The following is a 21,175-nucleotide window of genomic DNA, read 5'->3' as shown; positions in this document are numbered from 1 at the left end:
ATGTAAGCTCTAAAATCACTAAGAAGAGAAAAATCATCTTTAAAAAAAAAAATCCCCTGATACAGCAATGGGAGGCAACCAATCTGCACTCATGCTAGCTTAGCAATGGAGCAGGACAGATCAGGACCCTTCCCAGGTGTTAATGACTGTGCTGCTGGTTCATGGAGAGGTGTGTGTGAGGAAGGGTCTGGGACTACAAAAGAGCACTCAAAGGTCTCAGGCTATTTAACCACTGCTATGAAGTATTTCAGTATTTCAACAACTGATGTACTCCAATTAAAAATTAGCCACGTACAAAAGGGACAGCAGAAGCCTTTGTTAGCGGACTTTCTCAGAAACCACCCCACTTCCACACCTAACCCAGCTATATTTCTAGTATGCAACAGCAGTAAGATTCTAATTCTGCCCTCACAGATGAGGAAAAACCACCACTCTCCCCCAATATTTTAGTGGTGAAGGAAGTTCATAAGTTTTAGTCATCAGGCAGCAGAAGCCAAGGTCTATTTTAGCCCAACAATGTTATGAAACTGTAAAGTTCGCATATAATTTCCTACATAACAGGATTCTTAACTATCCCTCTAGACTTAAATGAATAGCCACTATCCATATATATTACCTTTTAATTTCTTCCTGTGTTTGTTTTATAGATTCGATGGAATTTTGAATGTCTCCCAGTTCTATCCCTTTCTTTCTTCTTGTATTTGGTTTTACTGACTGAGCTGAAAAGACATTTGGAATGAAGTTGGTGAAAATAGCAAACACATTTAATTATAAACAATTTACATTTCAGCTTAATGATTCTTGTGTTACAAAATTTTCCTAGGCATTATTTTTATGGCTTAGAGAGTAACGTAATAATACTAATACTCTGCATTTTTTAAGTTGTAATCATATCACTTCAAAACTAGAATACTACAAATATATTTAAAGTAACCACAAATTTGGATGGCTTCAGTTTTTTAAAATTCATTAAAGTAGACAAAAATAATTCATTAAAAATACATATACTAATTTGGGTGAAGGTATTACTCTCTTCTATCTCTTGTCTATTTGCCTACATCTGAAGAAGTCAGCTTTTTGGGCCCCCTTTTCAGTGTTTTACTGTTAATGTTACCTTTATTTCCTTGGTCACCTAAAATTTCTATCTTTTCAGTTGGTTTTGCTACCTTTTCTATATTTTTTTACTGTCAACTAGTATACTGTATTTTTTTCTCCTTCAAACCTCTCATATCCATTCCTTCCTTTCTGTTTTTGTTCAGATCTTAACCTCTCTCTGGGTCTCAGCTTTCTCATTTGTAAAACAGGAATAATAATAACACCATTCAAACTTCACATGGTGGTAGTACAGTGTGTTAAACATCTAGCTTGGCATACATTAAGTACTCAGTGAATGTCAGCTGATAAGTTACAGGTAAATAGTGGAGTGGATAAGAGAGTGAATTAAGGAACCAAAATATCTGCACATAATACATATACATACTGCCTTATGGGACATGTGACCTTGAACAGGTTAACCCGTGTCTCAATTTCCTTTTCTGTAAAATGGGAACAAAACAGTATAACTAATACTCCCCACTCCAGCACACCAGTACCCTGTGACTCATACTTTTAAACTTTTATTGATTTTATTCCTCTTTTACACAGGTAATCTTGCCCCCCATCCACATCCCTCAAGCCAAGATTGCTCTAATCCATTAAAAATCCTAATAATTCATTCGGGTTCCTCTAAGAACCTACCTCAAACTGAATTCAGCTCCCTTTCCTTTAAACTGTTATTTGTTGTCTACTAATTTCCTGTCATTTATCATTTATTCACCTCTAGCGTTATCTCTATAAAAATAAGCTCCCCAGCTTAGTGTGAGCTTAGTAGAGAACTGTGGCTTTTAAAAAACAATTTTCTCAGACATTACCTTAATCCTTTCTTCATTATATCTCAATGTAATTCAAGACATTTTACACATTATCTGAATTGAACAAGAATGGCATACTAGTTAATTCAGACCACAATTTTGATATAGTTATATTTTTACTTGTCTGTGACTTCTAAACACTATAAGAATTTATTCTAAAAATGGAAAATTTTTTTGAAGCAAGGAAATGAGTTCAAAGCTCAAAAAATGCTTCCTGCATTGAATCTACAAAATCATCAACAATTTTTCAGAAGCTAACAAGACATAAGAACTAGTACTACAGTGTGGTTCTTGATTTACATGGTCTCTCTTGCCTTTCCCTTGTGGCCTGGTCTTAAAACTTACCTATAATCTAAAATAGCTTTTTTTTGCATACCATTTCTGTTTTCACCCAAACTCCTACATTATCTTCTTGAGTTAATATGAAAACCACTTTTCACATATTAAACATAAAACAGTAATATCCTTTTAAAAGTTTAGGTGCTTGTAGTGAATTGTCTGCAGTAAATATTTTTACCTTCACTTCCAGATGAGTCCTGGATATCAGGCTCTGGGGAGGAATAGCCTTTTGCCACTTTCTTCTGTTGCCTGGTTGGCTTATGTTTCATTTTTGGGACACTAACCTGAAAAAAAAGCCATGCTATGTGAATTTGCAGTCAATTTTTAAATTAAAGACCAATGTTGTACAACTGTCAAAACTATCCGTTCATGGGTGCAGTACACTGAAATAAAAACAAAGATGAAATAGTCTAATTAAAACTTAAACAAGATGTGATACACTTATATAATCAAATTATTAAATTGTAATAGGAAACATTAATTTGGCACAAACAACAAAAAATATTTTAAAACTATGCAATGAAGAGTTTCTCTTTACTCCTGAACTCTTATCAACCCATTTTCTCTGCCACAAATTACTCACACTATTACTTTGTATATCCTGCAAGAGACATTTTTATGTACACACAAATATGAATATAGACCCCCCCACACTTCTAACTGTACCAGTATCTCTAGTTCAATGTCATAAATAGTAGTGTTCTTTTTCAATCATATTTATCTTGTTCTCAACATTAGAAACATTCCCATTGAATGATGTTGGGTTTCCCATAAAATTATTTACTTTTAATAATATCTGGATAATGTAGAAAGCATCTTTTTTTTTTTTAAAGATTTTATTTATTTATTTGAGAGAGAGAGCGTGAGCAAGCATGAGCAGGGGGATGGGCAGAGGGAGAGGGAGAAGCAGACACCCTATTGAGCAGGGAGCCCAATGCAGGGCTCATGACCTGAGCCAAAGGCAGATGCTTAACCGACTGAGCCACCCAGTTGCCCCTAGAAAGCATCTTATAATAAATGAAAGTATTATTATTTTGCAGAGCATGATTTTTTTAAAAAAGATTTATTTATTTGAGAGACAAGAGCAGTGGGGAGGTGGCGGAAGGGGGGAGCGGCAGAGGGAGAAGCAGACTCCCTGCTGAGCAGGAAGCCTGACATGGGGGTCAATCTCAGGACCCTGAGATCATGACCTGAGTCGAAGACAGATGCTTAACTAACTGAGTCACCCAGGCGCCCTGTTGCAGAGCATGATTTATACTTACAGAAAGTATTTGAATGCACGCACAAGATTCAGAAGTATATCAAATGATCAACTAAGACTAAATTTTCCTTAGAATAATGAACTTTAGACTCTATTAATAGGCTTGCAATTTTGGAGGTCAATCCTAAGGTTAAAAACTCAAATTCAAGAGAAGAAACTAGAATTAAAAGGGTAAGGTAATTTATATGCTTAGAAAAACAGGGAACCAGTCATCCTAACTCCTGGATTCCATTCATACTATTCTAAAGAGGAATTATCCACCAATTACCTATTCTCTTGCAAAATCTTATTCAAAAGACTGAAATTCAAATAAAATTTCTGTAATTTTATTAATAGAAAATAAGCAATGAGCAAGTAGGTTCTAGATCCAGCCTACACTATGCCCTCCTACTTCAAGTCATAGAAACTAAACATTATAGCATTAGAATCCAAATCCACATTCTTAGAGTAGGTTCAAATTGGACATTATGAAGACTGGTGAAAAGTATTCAAAATGATAAAGGGAGTCAGCAATCTCTCTCTCAGTAAACTCTACCTTTAGGAGGAAATACAGATGCCCTGTCTCTATTTATCATGTTAGTGTGGTTAAAGGAAGAAACAAAATTTTAAAATGTTTTAAAATTTCTTTTTAAGAGAGGGAGGGAGGAAAAAAGAGGGGGGAGGGGCGGGGGGAGAGAGAGGGATGGGGGAGGGAGGGGGGGAGGGAGGGAGGGAGGGAGAGAGAGAGAGAGAGAGAGAGAGAGAGAGAGAGAGAGAGAGAGAGAAATCTTAGGCAGATCCATGCCCAGCATGGAGCCCAACACAGGGCTTGATCTCACAACCCTGAGATCATGACCTGAGCCAAAATCAAGAGTCAAATGCTTAAATGACCGAGGCACGCAGGCACCCCTAAAATGTTTTACAATTTCTAAATAGTGATACCATGTATGTGTACAGATATACATATATATAATAAATTTTGCCATCTTAGCCATTTTTAAGTGTACAATTCAGTAGTATTAAGTAGATTCACAATATTGTGCAAATGTCACAGCTACTTCTAAAACATTTTCATCATCCCAAAGAGAGACTATAATAATTAAGCAATGACTTCCCATTCTCTCTTCCCCTCAGTCCCTAGTAGCCTCTTTTTCACTTTATTCTACTTTTGAGCTCCAGAATTTGTTTGGTTCTTTTGTATAATTTCTCTTTATTGATATTTTAATTTTGTTTATATATCTTTTTCTTGGTTTTCTTTAGTTCTTTGTTCCTGTTCAACTCTGTGGGCACATTTGAGACAACTGTTCTAAAAACTGTCTTCTGAGTCTGGTGTCTAGATTTCATCAGGGATGGTTTCTGTCAATTTATCCTGTTCCTTTTAATGAATGGGTCATGCTTTCATGCTTCTTTGTATGCCCTGTTATTCTTTATGGAAAACTGGACATCTGACTGTTATAATGTGGTAAAATTCAGGAAATCAGATTCTCCATCTTCTCCCCAGGGCTTGCTGTCTTCTGGACTGATGAAAGCTACAGTACTCCATTTGTTCAGTCAAGTCTCTAAATTGTTTTTGCAAAGACTGTATTCCTTGTTCATGGTTACTGAAATCTCTGCTCCTTAGCCTGTGTTCAGCTAGCATTTTGACAGAAGCTTCCTTGAACACCAGTAGCTAAACAAATAAAAACAAAAAACAAAAACAAAACAATACTCTCCCAGCCTTAGCAGACTGGCTCCATGTAGCAGCCCTCTTTCAACACTAAGCCAGGCTTGCACAGGTCTTTTTTGAGCATAAGCATTTTGCCTTGAACATTTCCATGGTTTTCTAAAATCCGTGACTCCCTAGTTTCCCAGATTCTCTCCCCAGCTTTTGTTTCTGGCATTCCACAGTCTACTGTTTTGTTTCAATGGTAATCTTTTGCCCCAGGATTGTGCAGGCTGTCAGTATGGCTCAGTACTTCCAAGCAATACCTGCAGGCTTTCTGGTTGAGCTCTGAGTTAGCGACAACATGCATCCTTCGTTACAACAGACATACACAATTTGTGAATAAGGTCTGCTCTGCTCCCTCTGGAACCAGGACTCACACTGGGAATCTGGGGACCCTTCAAGACTACCAGTCCACCCGTGAAGAGTTGGGGTAAGGACAAGTAAAAATGCCATAAAGCTTTCCTATGGCTTTGAAGTCATCTCTGTCTTGATTTAGCATTCATTTTGTTGCTGCAAACCTCTGACTGTTTTCCATAGTTCTGGCAAATTTGGTTCTGATCATTTTTGCTTGCTTTTTTGTTTCTTTGAAGGGACAAGAGCTTGGAGCTGCCTACTCTGCATTTTGCTGACCCCAAATTTTAAATTTTGAAGCCAAATTTTAAACACTGGTGGCCAAAGATACTAAGGGTTTAAAAAATTTGTATGCCTAGGGGTGCCTGGGTGGCACACTTGGGTAAGTGTCCAACTCCTGGTTTTGGCTCAGGTCATGATCTCATGGGCTGTGGGACCAAACTCTGAGTCAGGTACCGTGCCCAGGGCAGAGTCTACTTGAAATTCTCTCTCCCTCTCCCTCTGCCCCTCCCCCCTGCTCGCTTTTTCTAAAAAATAAATAAATATTTAAAAGAAAAATTTGTATGCCTAGCAGGTCTTGTTACTTTTTTATTACATACCATTGGAGTGCGATGTTTCACTTTGGTCTGGATAACACCATCTTTTTCGAACTGTATCATATCATTAAGTGGGTCCCATGGTCTAGTACTGTATAAATGAAAAAAAAAAAAAACCCATTTCATAAATGAAAACACTTTTCCAAAAATGTATTCTATAAATAGATTTACATTAGCAATTATGAACCTAGCTGTAAGATTAATATTTATCATATCTAATCTTCTGATCCTCAGCTTATTTTGTAAACTACTCTCATGGAGTCAAATTTATAATGAATGGAACATCAAGTTTAAAATCTCAATCTAATTTATATGTATGGCTTAATGAAAAACTACTCCAACTAACAGTAAAAATTACAGAAATAAAGGCAAAAACCTACGTTGGTATATTGTTTGTAACATGCTCTTTTTAATTACTTACTCTGCAAACTTGTAATGCCATTCTCCTGTGAGTGGATCAAGCTCAAATAACTTGCATGTCCACTCTTCACTTTTTGTTTTCCGATCTCTGGCAGCTTGTCTTTGAGCTTCTTCTAAAACATACTTCTCTTGGGTAGCTTCCGTTTGGTCTTTGGCATTTATGGCTCGAGTTACTCGCTGCCAGAGTCTAATACATGTTTAAAAACAGCATTAAAAAAGCAAGAGAAAATCAAATCTACATAGAATAGATTTGAATCCCCTTGAGAGAAAATGGTGCCCATGCGGGTTTTTGGCTTTGACAAAGCTTATGCTCATAGGCTTCGAAATGTGTCAAGATATAAAAAGTGGTGCCTAAAGAAGAGAAATCACAGTGGAAACGAATTTTTTTCTTGCCAAGAGAGAGGTATTACTTGGATTCTTAAACATATGGCAATGAATGGTGCTGACCCAAGATGATAAGAATGTAATGAAGGCTTGAGAATCTATATTTTTAAGCTCCCTGGATGATTCTTATCACTGTTTAAGATTCACTAGCCTCAAAGATCCAATACTCTAATGCCATGCTTCTCAACCTTGGATGCAGGAATCATCAGGAACTTTTAAAATGAAAATCTTGGGGATAGGCCCAAGTATTGGTTTTTTAAATGTTTTCCAGGTGATTTTAATGTGTAGCCAGTGTTGAGAACCAATGATATAACAGAAAAGACTGAAGTAAAATTTTTTCCCCTACTAAAGTTTAGTTTTTTATCAAATAAAAATATACTATCTATATTCCATCTACCTAGGAAGACAGCATGTTGTGACTGAAAGAACACAAGCTTTGGAATCAGAGTTGGGATGAATTCTTGGCTGATGAACTAAAAGTTACTTATCCTAAGACTCATTTCCTCATCTTTAAAATATGTTAAATTATATTCACACCTCAAAAATTGTTGTATGCCTTGGCAAAGCTTCACTCTTGATGGAGAGCATCATGTGGTTATAGCTGAAACAATTTTTAGAACTGGTACATACATATTCTTCCATTTTTGACAACCTCAATTTTGGATGTAGAAGTACACAGACATGAGTCCTCATGACAATGAGACATGAGAATGATATGCATATGAGAACATGTAGCGAGAGCTAAACTGTATAACGTATATAAAGTACCTGGTAGAGGGTCTTTTGCATAGAAACCTTCTAACACAGAGAAATATAATAAGAATAGAACTGGGCAATATTTAAATAGTATTTTTGGTTCAAAAGTAAGAGATCCAGCAAGAATTTCATGACTTAAGAACAGAAACGATAGTCATAATTATTACCCAACTAATGTAAGTCCTCTAGAAGCCTGCATATCCCATGACATAATTCGTATATTTTGAAAGCCAAGAGTAATTAGTCCCATGATTTTATACAAACAAAACAGAAGTTTTTGGTTTTTTTGTTTTGTTTTTTGTTTTTAATAGGCCCTGGAGCAGATAAGAAGAGAAAGGAAAAAATGGGAAGCTTTAGTTTAGAACTGCAGAAAACCAGTATGATTTTTTTAACCAGTATGATTTGTATATTTATTTGACATTCACATATACCGAAAAAAAAAAATCCTGTCACATCCCACAAATGTTAAGTTATTTTGAATTAAAATGTGACTGAAAAGTGACAGAGAAAAGTGTCCATACTCTTGAGGGATTAAAAATCACTCTTCAATATTCATGACGTTAGCTGAAAAATGGTATACTTACTTCTCTGATTCAAAATCCCCCTGCTCTTCAAATTTTACAGTGTGCCTTATTAATCTCCACTGCTTAATGTCTGGTGTTGGATTCCAGAAAACCTCTGAATTATCAGTCTTTTTGTCATTAATAAAAACTTCACTATCCTATATTTAAAGAAATTAAAAATTAATGTAGAGAATTGTCATTAAAGAGGATTATTTAGTATAACAATATAATAATACTTTCTTCCTGATACTTAATCCCACAAACACATTTTTAAAACAAATACAACTAGTACTTTTCTAAAAGTCCCAAATCTCTTGTCATTTTATAAAACTATTAAATATGTAATACTAGTCATTTAAAAAATTTGAACACACAAAAAGTTCATGAAGAGTTCACAAGTTTTACTTAATAAACAAATTTCAAACAATTACTTGCAAAAACCTCAACAACCATTTCTGAACTGTCAAAGCAGAGCACAGTATTTGCTAGAACTACAATGAGATTCTGTTGACTACCTACCTATGTACTCAATAAACACACACACACACACACACACTTCAACAAGCTTTTCTTAGCATTAAAAATTTGAGCACAATCTTAGAAATTTCATTTTTTTAAAAAAACATAGTTTTATCTTTTTTCCAAACGATTTTTGGATTGAGGTAAATTTTTAAAATTACAGAGCATTTGTGGCCTCTTGGTTGAGTCTCTAGATCGTGTCATTTTCTCATCACATTTCTCATTATTTTCTGATTATAATGCAGAAAACAGCATATACTCAGTGTTCACAGTGAGAGTGCATCTAGACAGTACCATGATATATCCTTCTTATTCATTTAAGCTCCTCTTAACAAAATTATATAAATGTGAATTTATGTCAGTAGAGAAAGAAATAAAAGCCATTGCTCTCAAATACCACTGTATCCTTTCAATGTTCCTCAAAAGGAAATGTAACTCTAACTGGAAATGCCTCTTTCTTCGAGGTGAAAGGCAGTATACTGCTCTGAGTAGAAGCACAGCCCTGGAGCCAGAGAGCATGGGCTGGAATACTGCTCCATCACTTTGGGCAAATTAAACCCTCTGTGCCTCAGTGTCCTCCTCGGTAAAACAGAAACAGTTAACAGTACCCACCTCATACAGTCACTTAGTATTAAATGAATTAATATGAGTAACATTTTTAAACAGTGCAATACATTGTAAGTGGTAAGTTAGCTATTTTTATTGAATTAAAGTTTTGGAGGGCGCCTGGGTGGCTCAGTTGGTTAAACGACTGCCTTCAGCTCAGGTCATGATCCTGGAGTCCCAGGATCGAGTCCCACATCGGGCTCCCTGCTCAGCAGAGAGTCTGCTTCTCCCTCTGACCCTCCCCCCTCTCATGTGCTCGCTCTCTCTCATTCTCTCTCTCAAATAAATAAATAAATAAATCTAAAAAAAAAGTTTTGGAAAGATAGTACTACATGAAACTAAAGATTGTTGATAATAGCTCAATGCCAAAATATTTGTTCAGCTGAAGCTTATGTTGAATAGTGATGATACTTTTAGCAATGGAATAAGTGAACTTTTAAAATGTCATTTTTAATTTTTTTCATAGAATAAAATTCTCTTTGTAAAGCTAAAATACAAAAACACTTACCCAATGGCCTTCCAAAGTAGCTAGGACTTCTTTTCCCAATTTAAGTTTCCCTGATATTTGATTAACACAGTCACTACTACCTAGAAATGGCTTTTAAAAGAGAAAATGTTACAGAAATATTTTGCTTTTAACTTATATTTACATATAAAGTAGACAAAAAGGAACGAAAGACGTAATTGTATAGTTACAGTGCTACTGAAGGCAAAAAGGGTGAAATTTTAGTCAGAAATGTTCAATGAAAAGAAATTGGAATTTGTGGGGAAAAAAAGGTAAAAACAGTGTGTGTGAAGTCCAAATAAACATACTGAGAAAGATCACAAATGATGACTCATGCCCTGTGCTCTCTTCTGACTCAACTGTGGTCCATCAATGTTGTAGTCTATTTAAGCAATAGTAATTCAGTGGACTGGAGGGACTTAATTCATCTTTTAGAATATCCCTTCCTTCAAAACAACAGTAAAACAATACTTAACCAAAAAAATCCTCCAAAAATTAAATCAGAATATACTTTGAGTTACTACATTGCCTTACTGATGTCTCTAGTCAGTGACAAAATTCTGATGTTCCAATCTAGCCCTTAAAGGTGTCAGAAATTACTTAAAACATCTTTAGTCTGATTTTCAGATACCATTATCACCACACAAGCAAAAAATTTGCTAAGCTTGAAATAAAAAGGGGGCACTGCACCAAATAATACTGAAGAGATACTTTTTATCAGAACAAAGTTGCTGATTAGTTGCTGATCAGCTGGATATCAACACAGGAGAAATTTGGTAACAAATATTAAATAGTTCATAGAAATATTCTTATCTGAACATATATATTGTCCTAAACCAATAACTGCCACAATGAAAAGGTCTTAAATTTCCCTTTCACTGAGAGGCAGACAAAATTTTCCAAATATAGCCAACTTCCCATTGAGAAGTGGGGTCTATATCCTTTCCCCCTGAATTTGGGTGGGCTTATAACTCTTCAACAGAAAATGGTGGAAGTGATGTAATGTGACTCTTCTGCCACCAGGTCATGGATGGCAATGAGGCTTCCACCTTGCTCACAAGAACTTGCACTTGGAACCATGAGCTACCACGTAAGAAGCTGGACTACCTTGAAGCCACTGTGCTGTGAGGAAGCCAAGCCACACAGAAGGGCCATATATATACAGGCGCTCAGATCAGCAGTCCTAGTCTTTAAGTTGTCCCAACCCATGCACCAGACACGTAAGTGATGAGCCTTCAGATAATTCCAGCCCCAACTGCTGAGTCACTCACAACCTGCAAGTCTTCCTGAGGCCCCAAACATTATGTGGCAGATATAAGCCATCCCCAATATGCTCTGGTCAAGTTCCCGACTGATAGAAGCCGTATAGATCAGAGCAAGGTTGTTTTTAAGGCTGTGAGTTTGAGTAAATTGTTAGGCAGAAATAGTAACCAATACAACTCTTAGGGTACACAACTTAGCTCAAGTTAATACATACTTTGTGGTATTTTGTAAAGAAATGCTTTAATTTACTGAGAAATTTCTATCCATTCACTTCATATATCTCATCTCCCATAAAATACCAACAGTTTTATTGATTAAAATCAACAAACAAAAAATGAAGGCTTTCTGTTGATTTGGATCTGCCAAGGCTGCCCTCTGATGAATTCTGTGTTCTTAAATTTATTTTTTAATAAGGAGCTAAGCTGTGCTCTTTGTTCAATATTTATAGCACAGATTCTCTTTAATTAGGTGACACCTTTTATCTGTACTAACCTTTAGTTTGAATTCAAGTATTGCACTGTATCCAGTTTTTTGACATGTAATATTGACTATGCCACCAAGCTCCAGTGTCATTGTGCCATAAAGAATTCCTAAAGAAAAAAAAAACAATTTTGACAAAAGGTTGAAGAGAAATGCTGGCTAATAATAACAAGCAGAACTTTACAATCTACTCTCCCTCTAGGAGAAACCAATAATTCAAGGGTTTTCAGTCCCACCCAATAACAATCTATAACATACACAGAGTTGTTTCTGTAGGACTTAAATAGATAACAGAGGATACAATTATTTGCAGATTCCATTCCATTTGTAGATCCAATTATTTGCGAATTCACATTCTCACTAAAACATGTTAGCAATCCCAAAATAAATACCCACAGCACTTTTGCAGTCCTTCACGCACAGAGTGGTGAAAAATTTGAGTTGTCCCATGTGCAAACTGCCAGCTGAGGTTGAACAAGGTTAACATTGCCTTCTGGTTTCATCCCTCATTTGGTAAACAAGTGCTTTTTCTGCAGTATTTTTAAGAGCCACATTTTTCACAGTTTGGTGATTTTTGTTGGTAATTTTATGGTTCAAAATGACCTCCAAATGTAGTGCTAAAGTGCTGTCTAGCATTCCTAAGCAAAGAAGGCTATAATGTACCTTATGGAGAAAAGGTATTATTATAAGGTATTATAAAAGGTGTATTAAAGCTTGGTTCAGTCATGAGTTATAGTGCTGTTGACTGTTAGTTCAATGTTATTGAATCAATAATATACAGTAAGGTGTCTTTAAATACAAACAAGGTTATGTATTAATTGGTTGATGAAAAGGTGACTCATTAACCTAATCTTGTGTTTCCCCTAGAAGCAATGGTTTACTATTCATTAAAATGTGTTTGTGGTGACTTTATGGAACATAACTACTGCTAATCACAAGAATCAACTGTATAAGTAAGACAACCATGTAAAAAAAAAAATACCTCAAGATAGGTTCTGTGACTAAAAGTGGAGAAAATTCTTTTAAATTTGTTAAAGTTTAAGTGTGCATGTGTGCATGATCTGTTCTTGGACTAAACTGTTAAGGGAGCTTTTAATATGCAAATGCACAATGTTAATTTCCAATGGGAAGAGACTATGCAATGTGTCTCATACTTATTTGGCTATGGAACTCACTTTGTAAAACAATTTGTGAGATTAACGATTTGAGGAATACATCATAGAAAATACACAAGGGTAAAAAACAATCATTATTTCTGATGTTCATTCACAAGGGGTTATTATAATCTCTTGTTTTTTCCATGCAAAAAGACATTGGCCCTGGGTATCTACATAAAATATCATTTTCTTTATTCTAAATGATGTAAGATTTTAAAAAATATATTTCTTATCAAATTTAGTTCATAATTTCAGATATTTCACTTCATGCCTATTTCAAGAACCACACATGAAGCTCTAAGAATTATCTAGCCTGAAGCCACAAGGTGGCCACTCTTGTACTTCAAACAAGGTAGGTCCATGTTACAGTGGATTGGAGTCAACAAGCCTAGAGTTTAGTCTCCATGTTCTCACTGGTTTGGCCTCAGATAAGATTCTTAACCCTCTCAGTTTCTACATCTGTGAAATGAGGCCACATTAAATAATTTCCATGTTTTCATGAATCAGTTCCTAAAAGAGGATAATTACCCAAAAAATTTATTTTTAAAAAATGGGTTGCAGGGCGCCTGGGTGGCTCAGTTGGTTAAGCGACTGCCTTCGGCTCAGGTCATGATCCTGGAGTCCCGGGATCGAGTCCCACATCGGGCTCCCTGCTCAGCAGGGAGTCTGCTTCTCCCTCTGACCCTCTTCCCTCTCGTGCTCTCTATCTCTCATTCTCTCTCTTTCAAATAAATAAATAAAATCTTTAAAAAAAAAAAATGGGTTGCAAAGGATTATACAGATAATGACCAAACAGTGTTGAAGCTGACGCCGTACAGCTTAATAGTACAGGTCACAGAGATCTTGACTCTGCAACATCCTAGCTGTGTGATCTCAGGCAAATTAACCCCTGTGTGCCTCATTTTCCACATCAATAAAACAGACAATATTACCAATATTACAGGGCTGCTGAAGTGATTAAATGAGTTTATAAATGTAAGGTGCACAGAATGGCTGGGTCCCTGGTCTGCTGAAAATGCAGTATCCTTATCTGTATCTTAAATAATGGGGAAAAGTATAATACATTAGTTTTTAAGAAATTGCCAAATGAGAATAAGAAAAATTTTTAAAGGACTTAGTATACCGAAAAGCAGCAAATTAACATTTTAAAAAGGGGTGGAGGTGCACGAAAATGAAAATCATTTTTAAAAAGATTTTGAAATAATGGGCAGTACCATCAATTTTAAAACCTGTACATTAGGTAAACGAAATTCCATTACTATAAATCAGCCTTTTCCAACTGAAGTGTCATAAAAGTCTGTTGTAGGTGAATTAACCATAGAGATAGTAGATGACAGCAATAATCTTAAATATCTATAAACCAAGGACACTTTCAAACAAAAGGCTGACTCCATCAATCACAAAACACAACAAATTACAGCCATATACATATACTTAAAAAGGTTTTATGGAATATCTAACTCAAGTATGGAAAATACTTACCTTTACAATGAGCATATGGCATTGTCATGACATAATCTTCACCTCTATTCAAGAAAGTTAATCGTGCTTCTCCTTCTAATATTGCAGATAATGAGTTTCCTAGAATAAATATCATTTATTAAATTTCACAAAACTAATGCAACCAATTCAAAATAAACAAAATATACTCAGGACACCTATCATACATCTACAGTGGAATGTCTTAAAAATGTCTCAATCTCAACGTGCCCAAATGTATATATATCTTATATCCAAAACATATGATCCACATTCCTAGTCTTACAAAATGAGTACTTTTAAAAGGCACAGTTATATGCTTGTTATGTTATTTTATATGAGGCTCTTAAAAATGCAATAAAACAGTTTTACGATATGGCTTAATAACATATCTGTGTTTGAATAAAAACATTTCTTATCTGTAAGTTACATAGTTAAGTACCAAGCTTTTAGTACTTAAAATTGACATACTACTACTATAGATATTTTGAGAAAAGAAAACATAAGCATAACCCATCAAAACGCAATAGTTGATAAAATTCCATGGTATTTTCTTCTAGCTTTTCTCCCATGTGTATTTTTCTCCCCCGCCCCCTCCATCACCAGTTTTATTGAGGCATAATTTACATACAATATGTGACCCACGTTAAATGTGTATTCCGACAGTCTTGGCAATTGTATACAATCATGTAACCATCATCACACAATTAAGATATAAAACTTTGCATCACCCCAAAAAGCTCCCCCTTTGCTTGACAGTCAATCCTTTCCTCCAACCCCAGAAAACCACTAGTCTGGTTTTTGTCACTGTAGTTTTACCTATTCTAGAATTTGTACAGATGGCATCATAGAATATGCAGTTTATTGTTTTACTTCTTTTACTTAGCAAAATGTTTTTCACATTCATCCATGCCATTGTTATCATTTCATGCCATCGTAACAATTTTTAAAATCTAATATATGAACATAGTATATCTATTTACTTAAATCTTCAATTTTCCTCAGCAATGCTTCGTAGTTTTTGTTTACAAGATTTACACATCTTTTATTTTATTCCTAAATATTTTATTTTTCACATACTATAATTGGAGATGTTTTTTAAATTTCATTCTGCAAGTGTTCATTTTTAGTATATAGAAATACAACTGGCTTTTGTATTTTGACCTTGTATCCAGCAACCTTACTAAATTCATTTATCAGTTCTAGTAGTTTTTTGTATATTCTTGAGAATTTTCTCTGTAGATCAGGTATGTATATGTTTTTTAACTACCTCCTTTCGAATTGTATGCTTTTTCTTTAACTTGCCTGCTGCATTGGCTATGACTTCTAATAACAGTTTTGTACAGAAGTAGTGAGAGTGAACATTTTTGCCTTGTTCCTGATTTTAAGTAAAAATAATTTTCACCTTAGGAGTATGAAATTGGCCATATATTTTTCACAGATACCTTTAATCTAGTCCTAGTTTGTTAAGAGCTTTTATCATAAATGGGTGTTGAAAACTGTCAAATGCTTTTTCTGCATTTATTAAAATATGGTTTTCCTTCAATTAATATGAACTACATTGATTTTCAATGATATACCAACCTTGTATCTCCAAAATAAACTCCCCTTGATAAATTGATCATGATATATATGCTTTTAATATATCCTATGTGTGTGTATTACTCTTTATATATTCTGATTTGTTACTAATTTGGTAAGGATTTTGGCGTGTATATTCATTAGAGATAATGATCTATACTTTCCTTGTACTGTGTTGTCTTGGGATTAGGGTAATGTAGGCCTCATAAAATGAGTTGAGAAATGTTTCCTCCTCTTCTCCTTACTGTAAAATGTTGTACCGAATTGGTTCGGTGGTTTTGTTTTTTGGTGTTTTTTTTGGTATTATTTCTTTAACTATTTAGAAGAACTCAAGACATCTGAAATTGGAGTATATGTTGTTTGTTGTTGTTTTTTTTAAATACTACCTTTCAGAAAAGGGTGCAGACTGAGACAAGGAGAAACTCACCATAGAACTTGGACTTAGCCAGGATACTACCACTAAGGCAAAATCCATCCTTTCGGTTACTAACATAAAAGGCAGATATTGGTGGATGATGAGACACCTATTGAACACAGGAAAAAATGTAAAATATAATAACATAAGCATATCATTGTGCTATTATCAAAAGGTCAAGTCTCAAATGTATACTCTAATAATAAGAAGCAATGTCTGGTAAGTGGTAAAATTAAACATTGGTGGCTATAGTAACCAGCCTCCAAGATATATCCCAAGGAAACCACCTCCTGGTATTCACACCATTAGGTGGGCTCCTCTTACACTGTACCAAAGTTACTCTGTGTAGAAGTGACGTATGTCACTTCTGAAATTAAGTTATAATGCACTATCCATTTTGGTCTCTCTCTCTCTCTCTCTCTCTCTCACAGATCATCAGCTCTGAGAAGCCAGCTTCCATGTTGTGAACAACCCTATGGAGAAACCCATGTGGAAAGGAACTGAGTGCTCTGGTTAAAAGCCATGTGATGAGCTTAGAAGTGAAATCTTTCAGCCAAGTCTTCAGATGACTGCAAAGCTGACTGACATCTTAACTGCACTCTCATGAGAGACCCTGAGCCAGAACCATCCAGCTAAGCAGCTCTCAGATCCCTAAACTTCATTGTAGGAGCTAATAAATGTTTGTTGTTTTATGCCATTAAGTTCTGGCAGTCATTGATTATATAGCAATAGATAACTAATACAGTAGCTATTCTTCATATGGATTACTAAATAGGCAATAGGAAACAAAACCTTTGACAAATATGTTACTTTAGTAATCTAACACTTTCTATATATATATATATATATATATATATATATACACACACACACACCTTATGTTTTCTGAAATGAATCAAAGCTAAAAATCAAACTCTTCTCAAGCTTCTCAATTTAGTGAGGAATTATAGTGAACTAAAATGCAAGGTGGTATAATCAATAATTTTTAAAAAATTAATACATGGATAAGTCATCTCCATTTGAGAGGTATACAAAATCTCTAGGGAAGAGGAAGGTTTTTCAAATGACACACAGTCTCCTCATCCTTCTTACACTCTAGGTGAGAATTATTATAGTAAGGAGTCATTGTTATTGAGAAAAAAATGTCCTATTCCTCAGGACCAGGGGGAAAGGGGAGGATGAGGGGAAAATATTGAGAATCACGAATATAAATATATATAAGTCTAAATTAATGAAAGAGTAAAACTAAGAAATATTTTTGACTGCCTATTATCTGTACAACAAAAAGAGAGGTTTATAGGGAGGGCATTCTTTCAAGAAGCTGACAATTCAATTAGGAAATAAATATTCTGTAAAAAGTTAAACAGTGTGTGTTAAAATAACAGTTTAATGGATAATCACAAAAAATAATACAGAAGTTTGAGAAGGGAGAAATCACTGGAAGATGCAGTCACTTGGATCATGAAATAGGAGGTCAGGGTTGGTTTAGATGGAGAATAGCTGAGAAGAAATATTGGAATGGGAGAATTAAATTATAAAATAAGAGGCAAAAGAGTGCAATACCAGGTAATTGTAATACTTATAAATATGATATTTAGTAGTATTCAGTACTAAAAGGTTAAATGCTTACCAAATGCTCACTAATAAGAAAGGTTAATCAACAGTGAATTTACTGAGTTAATATTTTTTATTAAAATATTCCAATAACTTCCGAACCAGTTTTGTTTCTGTAACATGCACTTCTAATACCTGTTCAGCAATATAAAAAGTTTTGCTGTTTGTTCTGGGATGAATCCACAAACAACGGAAAGTCTCACCAAGTATAGGATTGTAAGGTTTCTTCAGTCCCTGGTAAAAAAAAATTACAAGTTTCAAAATACAAATCTGGAAGATTCAAAATAGTTTAAACCAGTCAAAATGGATTTAGCTGTGTCATCTGGGAGCTATCCTTATAAAATTTCACAGTAAATGAAATAAAATGAAACCCTTCAATCCACAATATAGGTCTAAATGATTAAGTAGTTTGCAATTTTGCTAACTCAAAGAGGCCTTGTAGTGCTTATCAATAAATAAACTAAAGATAACATAAAAAATAACTCATATAAGGTTAAAGAAAGTAAAATATAAACATTACCTTTGGCTTTTTATAGAATCCTGACAAATACCATTTCACTACTTTCTTCAAACGGAAATAAGGATTTTCTTCAAGAGCAGCCCTAAAAAAACAAAATGGCATACACAAAACTTTCACAAAATATATCACAAATTCTCCCTTGTATTTATCAACTAAACAACTGAGTATGAGATATGACTGCAAAACCTAAGTTATATTTAAAATAGATGGCAAAAACAACCATGTAAATCTGTAAGAATAACTTTTCATAATCTGGTTGCTTTTCTCTCCATTTTTCCTATTGTTTGATATACCGCCCAGGTCTTTGCTCAAGTAGTTTTTGGAAACTCTCCAAACCAAGGTTTTTCAAGTGGGGTTCTTAGGGCCCTAGATGTTGCTAGGAGTTCTGTGAGAAATTATGATTGAAAAAAATAAAAATAAACATATTTTGAGATTCAAGGATTGCATGATGCCTAGCATTTGCAATGATGGGGCCAAGCAGCCTCAGTAACAATTTCATTAGAGGTCTTCAGATCCTTTTATCAGAGAAGGATCATGTCCACTTGATTTACTCTATTCTCAGGCACTGATGTTAATTAGAGGAGATCAACAATAACTGGTGAGGGCCATCCTACATGAGGGGAGGACAATAGGCTAATATTAACCTCTCCTATGAAAAATGCTCCATTAAGAATAGGATTGTATGCTTTTTTTAGTTCCTAGTACAAAATACAGGTATTTCAAATCACAAATATGGAAGTTTTGAGATAATTTAAGTCAATCAAAAAGGATTTAACCTATTCTTAGCCTTTAATCCTATGTGCTACCAAGTGATTTTCCAGTGAATAAAATCTATCAATGTAGCAGATAATCAAAGAACAATCTTCATTTTAAAGAACAAATTTTTAGAAGCCATGACTCAGCTACCTCCTTGCCCTTGTGCTGTTGCTGTAAACACTGCAAAACACTGTGTATGTCAGAAGTGAATTCTACTGAGTTTTCATACATATATAACATAATATACATGAACAATAATTATAATTTAACTATAACTTCCCTCAAGAATGTCTGAAAGCTCAGTGTAGTGATTTTTTTCTGAGAGAGTGTGTGCATGCATGCGGGGGGTCGGGGGGAGAGGAAGAGAAAGAATCTTAAGCAGGCTCCAGGCCCAGCCCTACTCGGGGTTCCATCTTGTGGGGCTCAATCTCATAATCCTGACATCATGACCTGTCAGATGCTTAACCAACTGAGCTACCCAGGCACCCCTAGTGATTTTTGAAAAAGTGTGAAATGGAAGAGACCAGGCTTAGGCTTACTGACCATTGTGCTGAGTCAAAAACTTGCCCTTATTGGGAGTAACAACTGTCTGATTCCACTCCTCCTATCTTGGTTTAAATTCTCTTAATATGCAATTTTATTTTATATTTTACATATATGTAGTTCAAAACTCAAAGCAATATGAAGAAGTACACGTCTTGTTATTGTCCCATCTCTCCATATAGGCAATTTTTTTTTAGTTGTTTTAATAAACAGTTTTCTTTAAGCATAAAGAAGCAAAAAAAGTTATGCAGCCAGAACACTTTATAAGAAAGAAAAGGTAGCAAACCACACACATTTTTTTGGACCTTGCTTTTTCCACACACACATAATCCTAAAGATCCCTCCAAATCAGGTTATAGACTTCTTCCTTATGTGTAAATGTATCATATATTATTTAACCACCAGTCAACTATGGCTGAATACCTGAGTTATCTAATCTTTTACTATTATAAGCCTTGCTGCAACAATCTTGCATATATGTCATTTTGAATATGCAGAGGTATATCTGTAGGAGTTATTACCAGAAGTAGGATTACTGGATCAAAGGAGTGAACGCATCTAATTCTGGTAAATATTGCCAGATTCCCTTCAAAAGCACTGTGCTAGTTTGTATCTTCCAGCAATATCGTACAAGCGCCTGTTGCCCCACAAAACCTTGGCAACAGTGCGTGTAGCCAGAACAATTTGGGAAAATGGGCATCTCTCAAGAAGATCTTATTGTGATTCATAGGAACCTGTCTCATATTCTGAAAGAAATGAATTTCTAGACAGATAAAAGAACTATAATAAGATGTAAAGCAGAACTGGTGTATAAAAGCTTTTGGATTTTGGTCACTGTGATGGATAAAAAATAATAGCTCATAATTTGAATCTGCAGTTTTCTTATTTTGAGATGTTTAAGGACTGTTTCTATTCATTTTTGAACCCTGGTCATTTCCTCCACTCCTTTTTCTATTAGATTGATGATCATTTCATTAAATTTCTAAGAGCCCTTTTTATTTTAGAGAGATTAGCACTTTGGGTATGCCTTAATTTGCAAAAATCTCCCAGTTTCTCAATTATCTTTTGATTCAGCTTAATGTTTTTTGCAATGTTCATTATTGCAACTAATAGACTAATAATTACTAAACTGAATACAAATATTGATGCAGAATCTAAAAATCAGGTCATTATACCGGAACTCAGTATCCTAGAAAACACATTGTCTTGGATAGCTGGAATGGGGGCAGCATGCAAAACTTGGAAAGGTATGCATAAAGTTGATGTCTTTTACTGGTTCTCCAAGAAACTGCTGGGAAAGAGATGGGCAGCAACTCCCCCCACCTCCTTTATGCCTTCCTTCCTCAGAATTATACCCAGGATCAGCTGGCAGGAAGAAAAGCAAAGATGGAAGTGGGGATTTATATCATGAGCCAGCAACTGGCCTGGTTGTGGTAAGCTGCACATGCCTCAAGAGCACACAGAGAGGGTACG

The 21,175-nt window shown here is 35.0% G+C and overlaps 1 protein-coding gene across 9 annotated transcripts in view; it reads right to left on the bottom strand.

Annotated features, from left to right (window-relative positions):
- The window catches only part of OSBPL8 (oxysterol binding protein like 8), a 159,176-nt gene that overhangs the window by 5,038 nt on the left and 132,963 nt on the right, over positions 1–21,175 (bottom strand). For all 9 annotated transcript variants that reach the window (XM_025882779.2, XM_025882780.2, XM_073900621.1 and 6 more), the window contains 11 exons: positions 18,404–18,485; positions 18,019–18,117; positions 16,282–16,378; positions 14,277–14,375; positions 11,650–11,747; positions 9,898–9,987; positions 8,286–8,422; positions 6,563–6,748; positions 6,145–6,232; positions 2,428–2,533; positions 617–719 (listed from right to left, as the gene is read on the bottom strand). In XM_025882779.2, coding sequence (XP_025738564.1) covers positions 617–719; positions 2,428–2,533; positions 6,145–6,232; positions 6,563–6,748; positions 8,286–8,422; positions 9,898–9,987; positions 11,650–11,747; positions 14,277–14,375; positions 16,282–16,378; positions 18,019–18,117; positions 18,404–18,485 — 1,185 coding nt within the window. The remainder of the gene's footprint in view (positions 1–616; positions 720–2,427; positions 2,534–6,144; positions 6,233–6,562; positions 6,749–8,285; positions 8,423–9,897; positions 9,988–11,649; positions 11,748–14,276; positions 14,376–16,281; positions 16,379–18,018; positions 18,118–18,403; positions 18,486–21,175) is intronic.

This window comes from Callorhinus ursinus, unplaced genomic scaffold, assembly GCF_003265705.2.
Source record: "Callorhinus ursinus isolate GAN/ISIS: 27379988/994484 unplaced genomic scaffold, GSC_fseal_2.0 scaffold14, whole genome shotgun sequence".
In the NCBI taxonomy this organism is placed as follows: Eukaryota; Metazoa; Chordata; class Mammalia; order Carnivora; family Otariidae; genus Callorhinus; species Callorhinus ursinus.
This window is presented reverse-complemented; position numbering and strand designations above follow the sequence as displayed.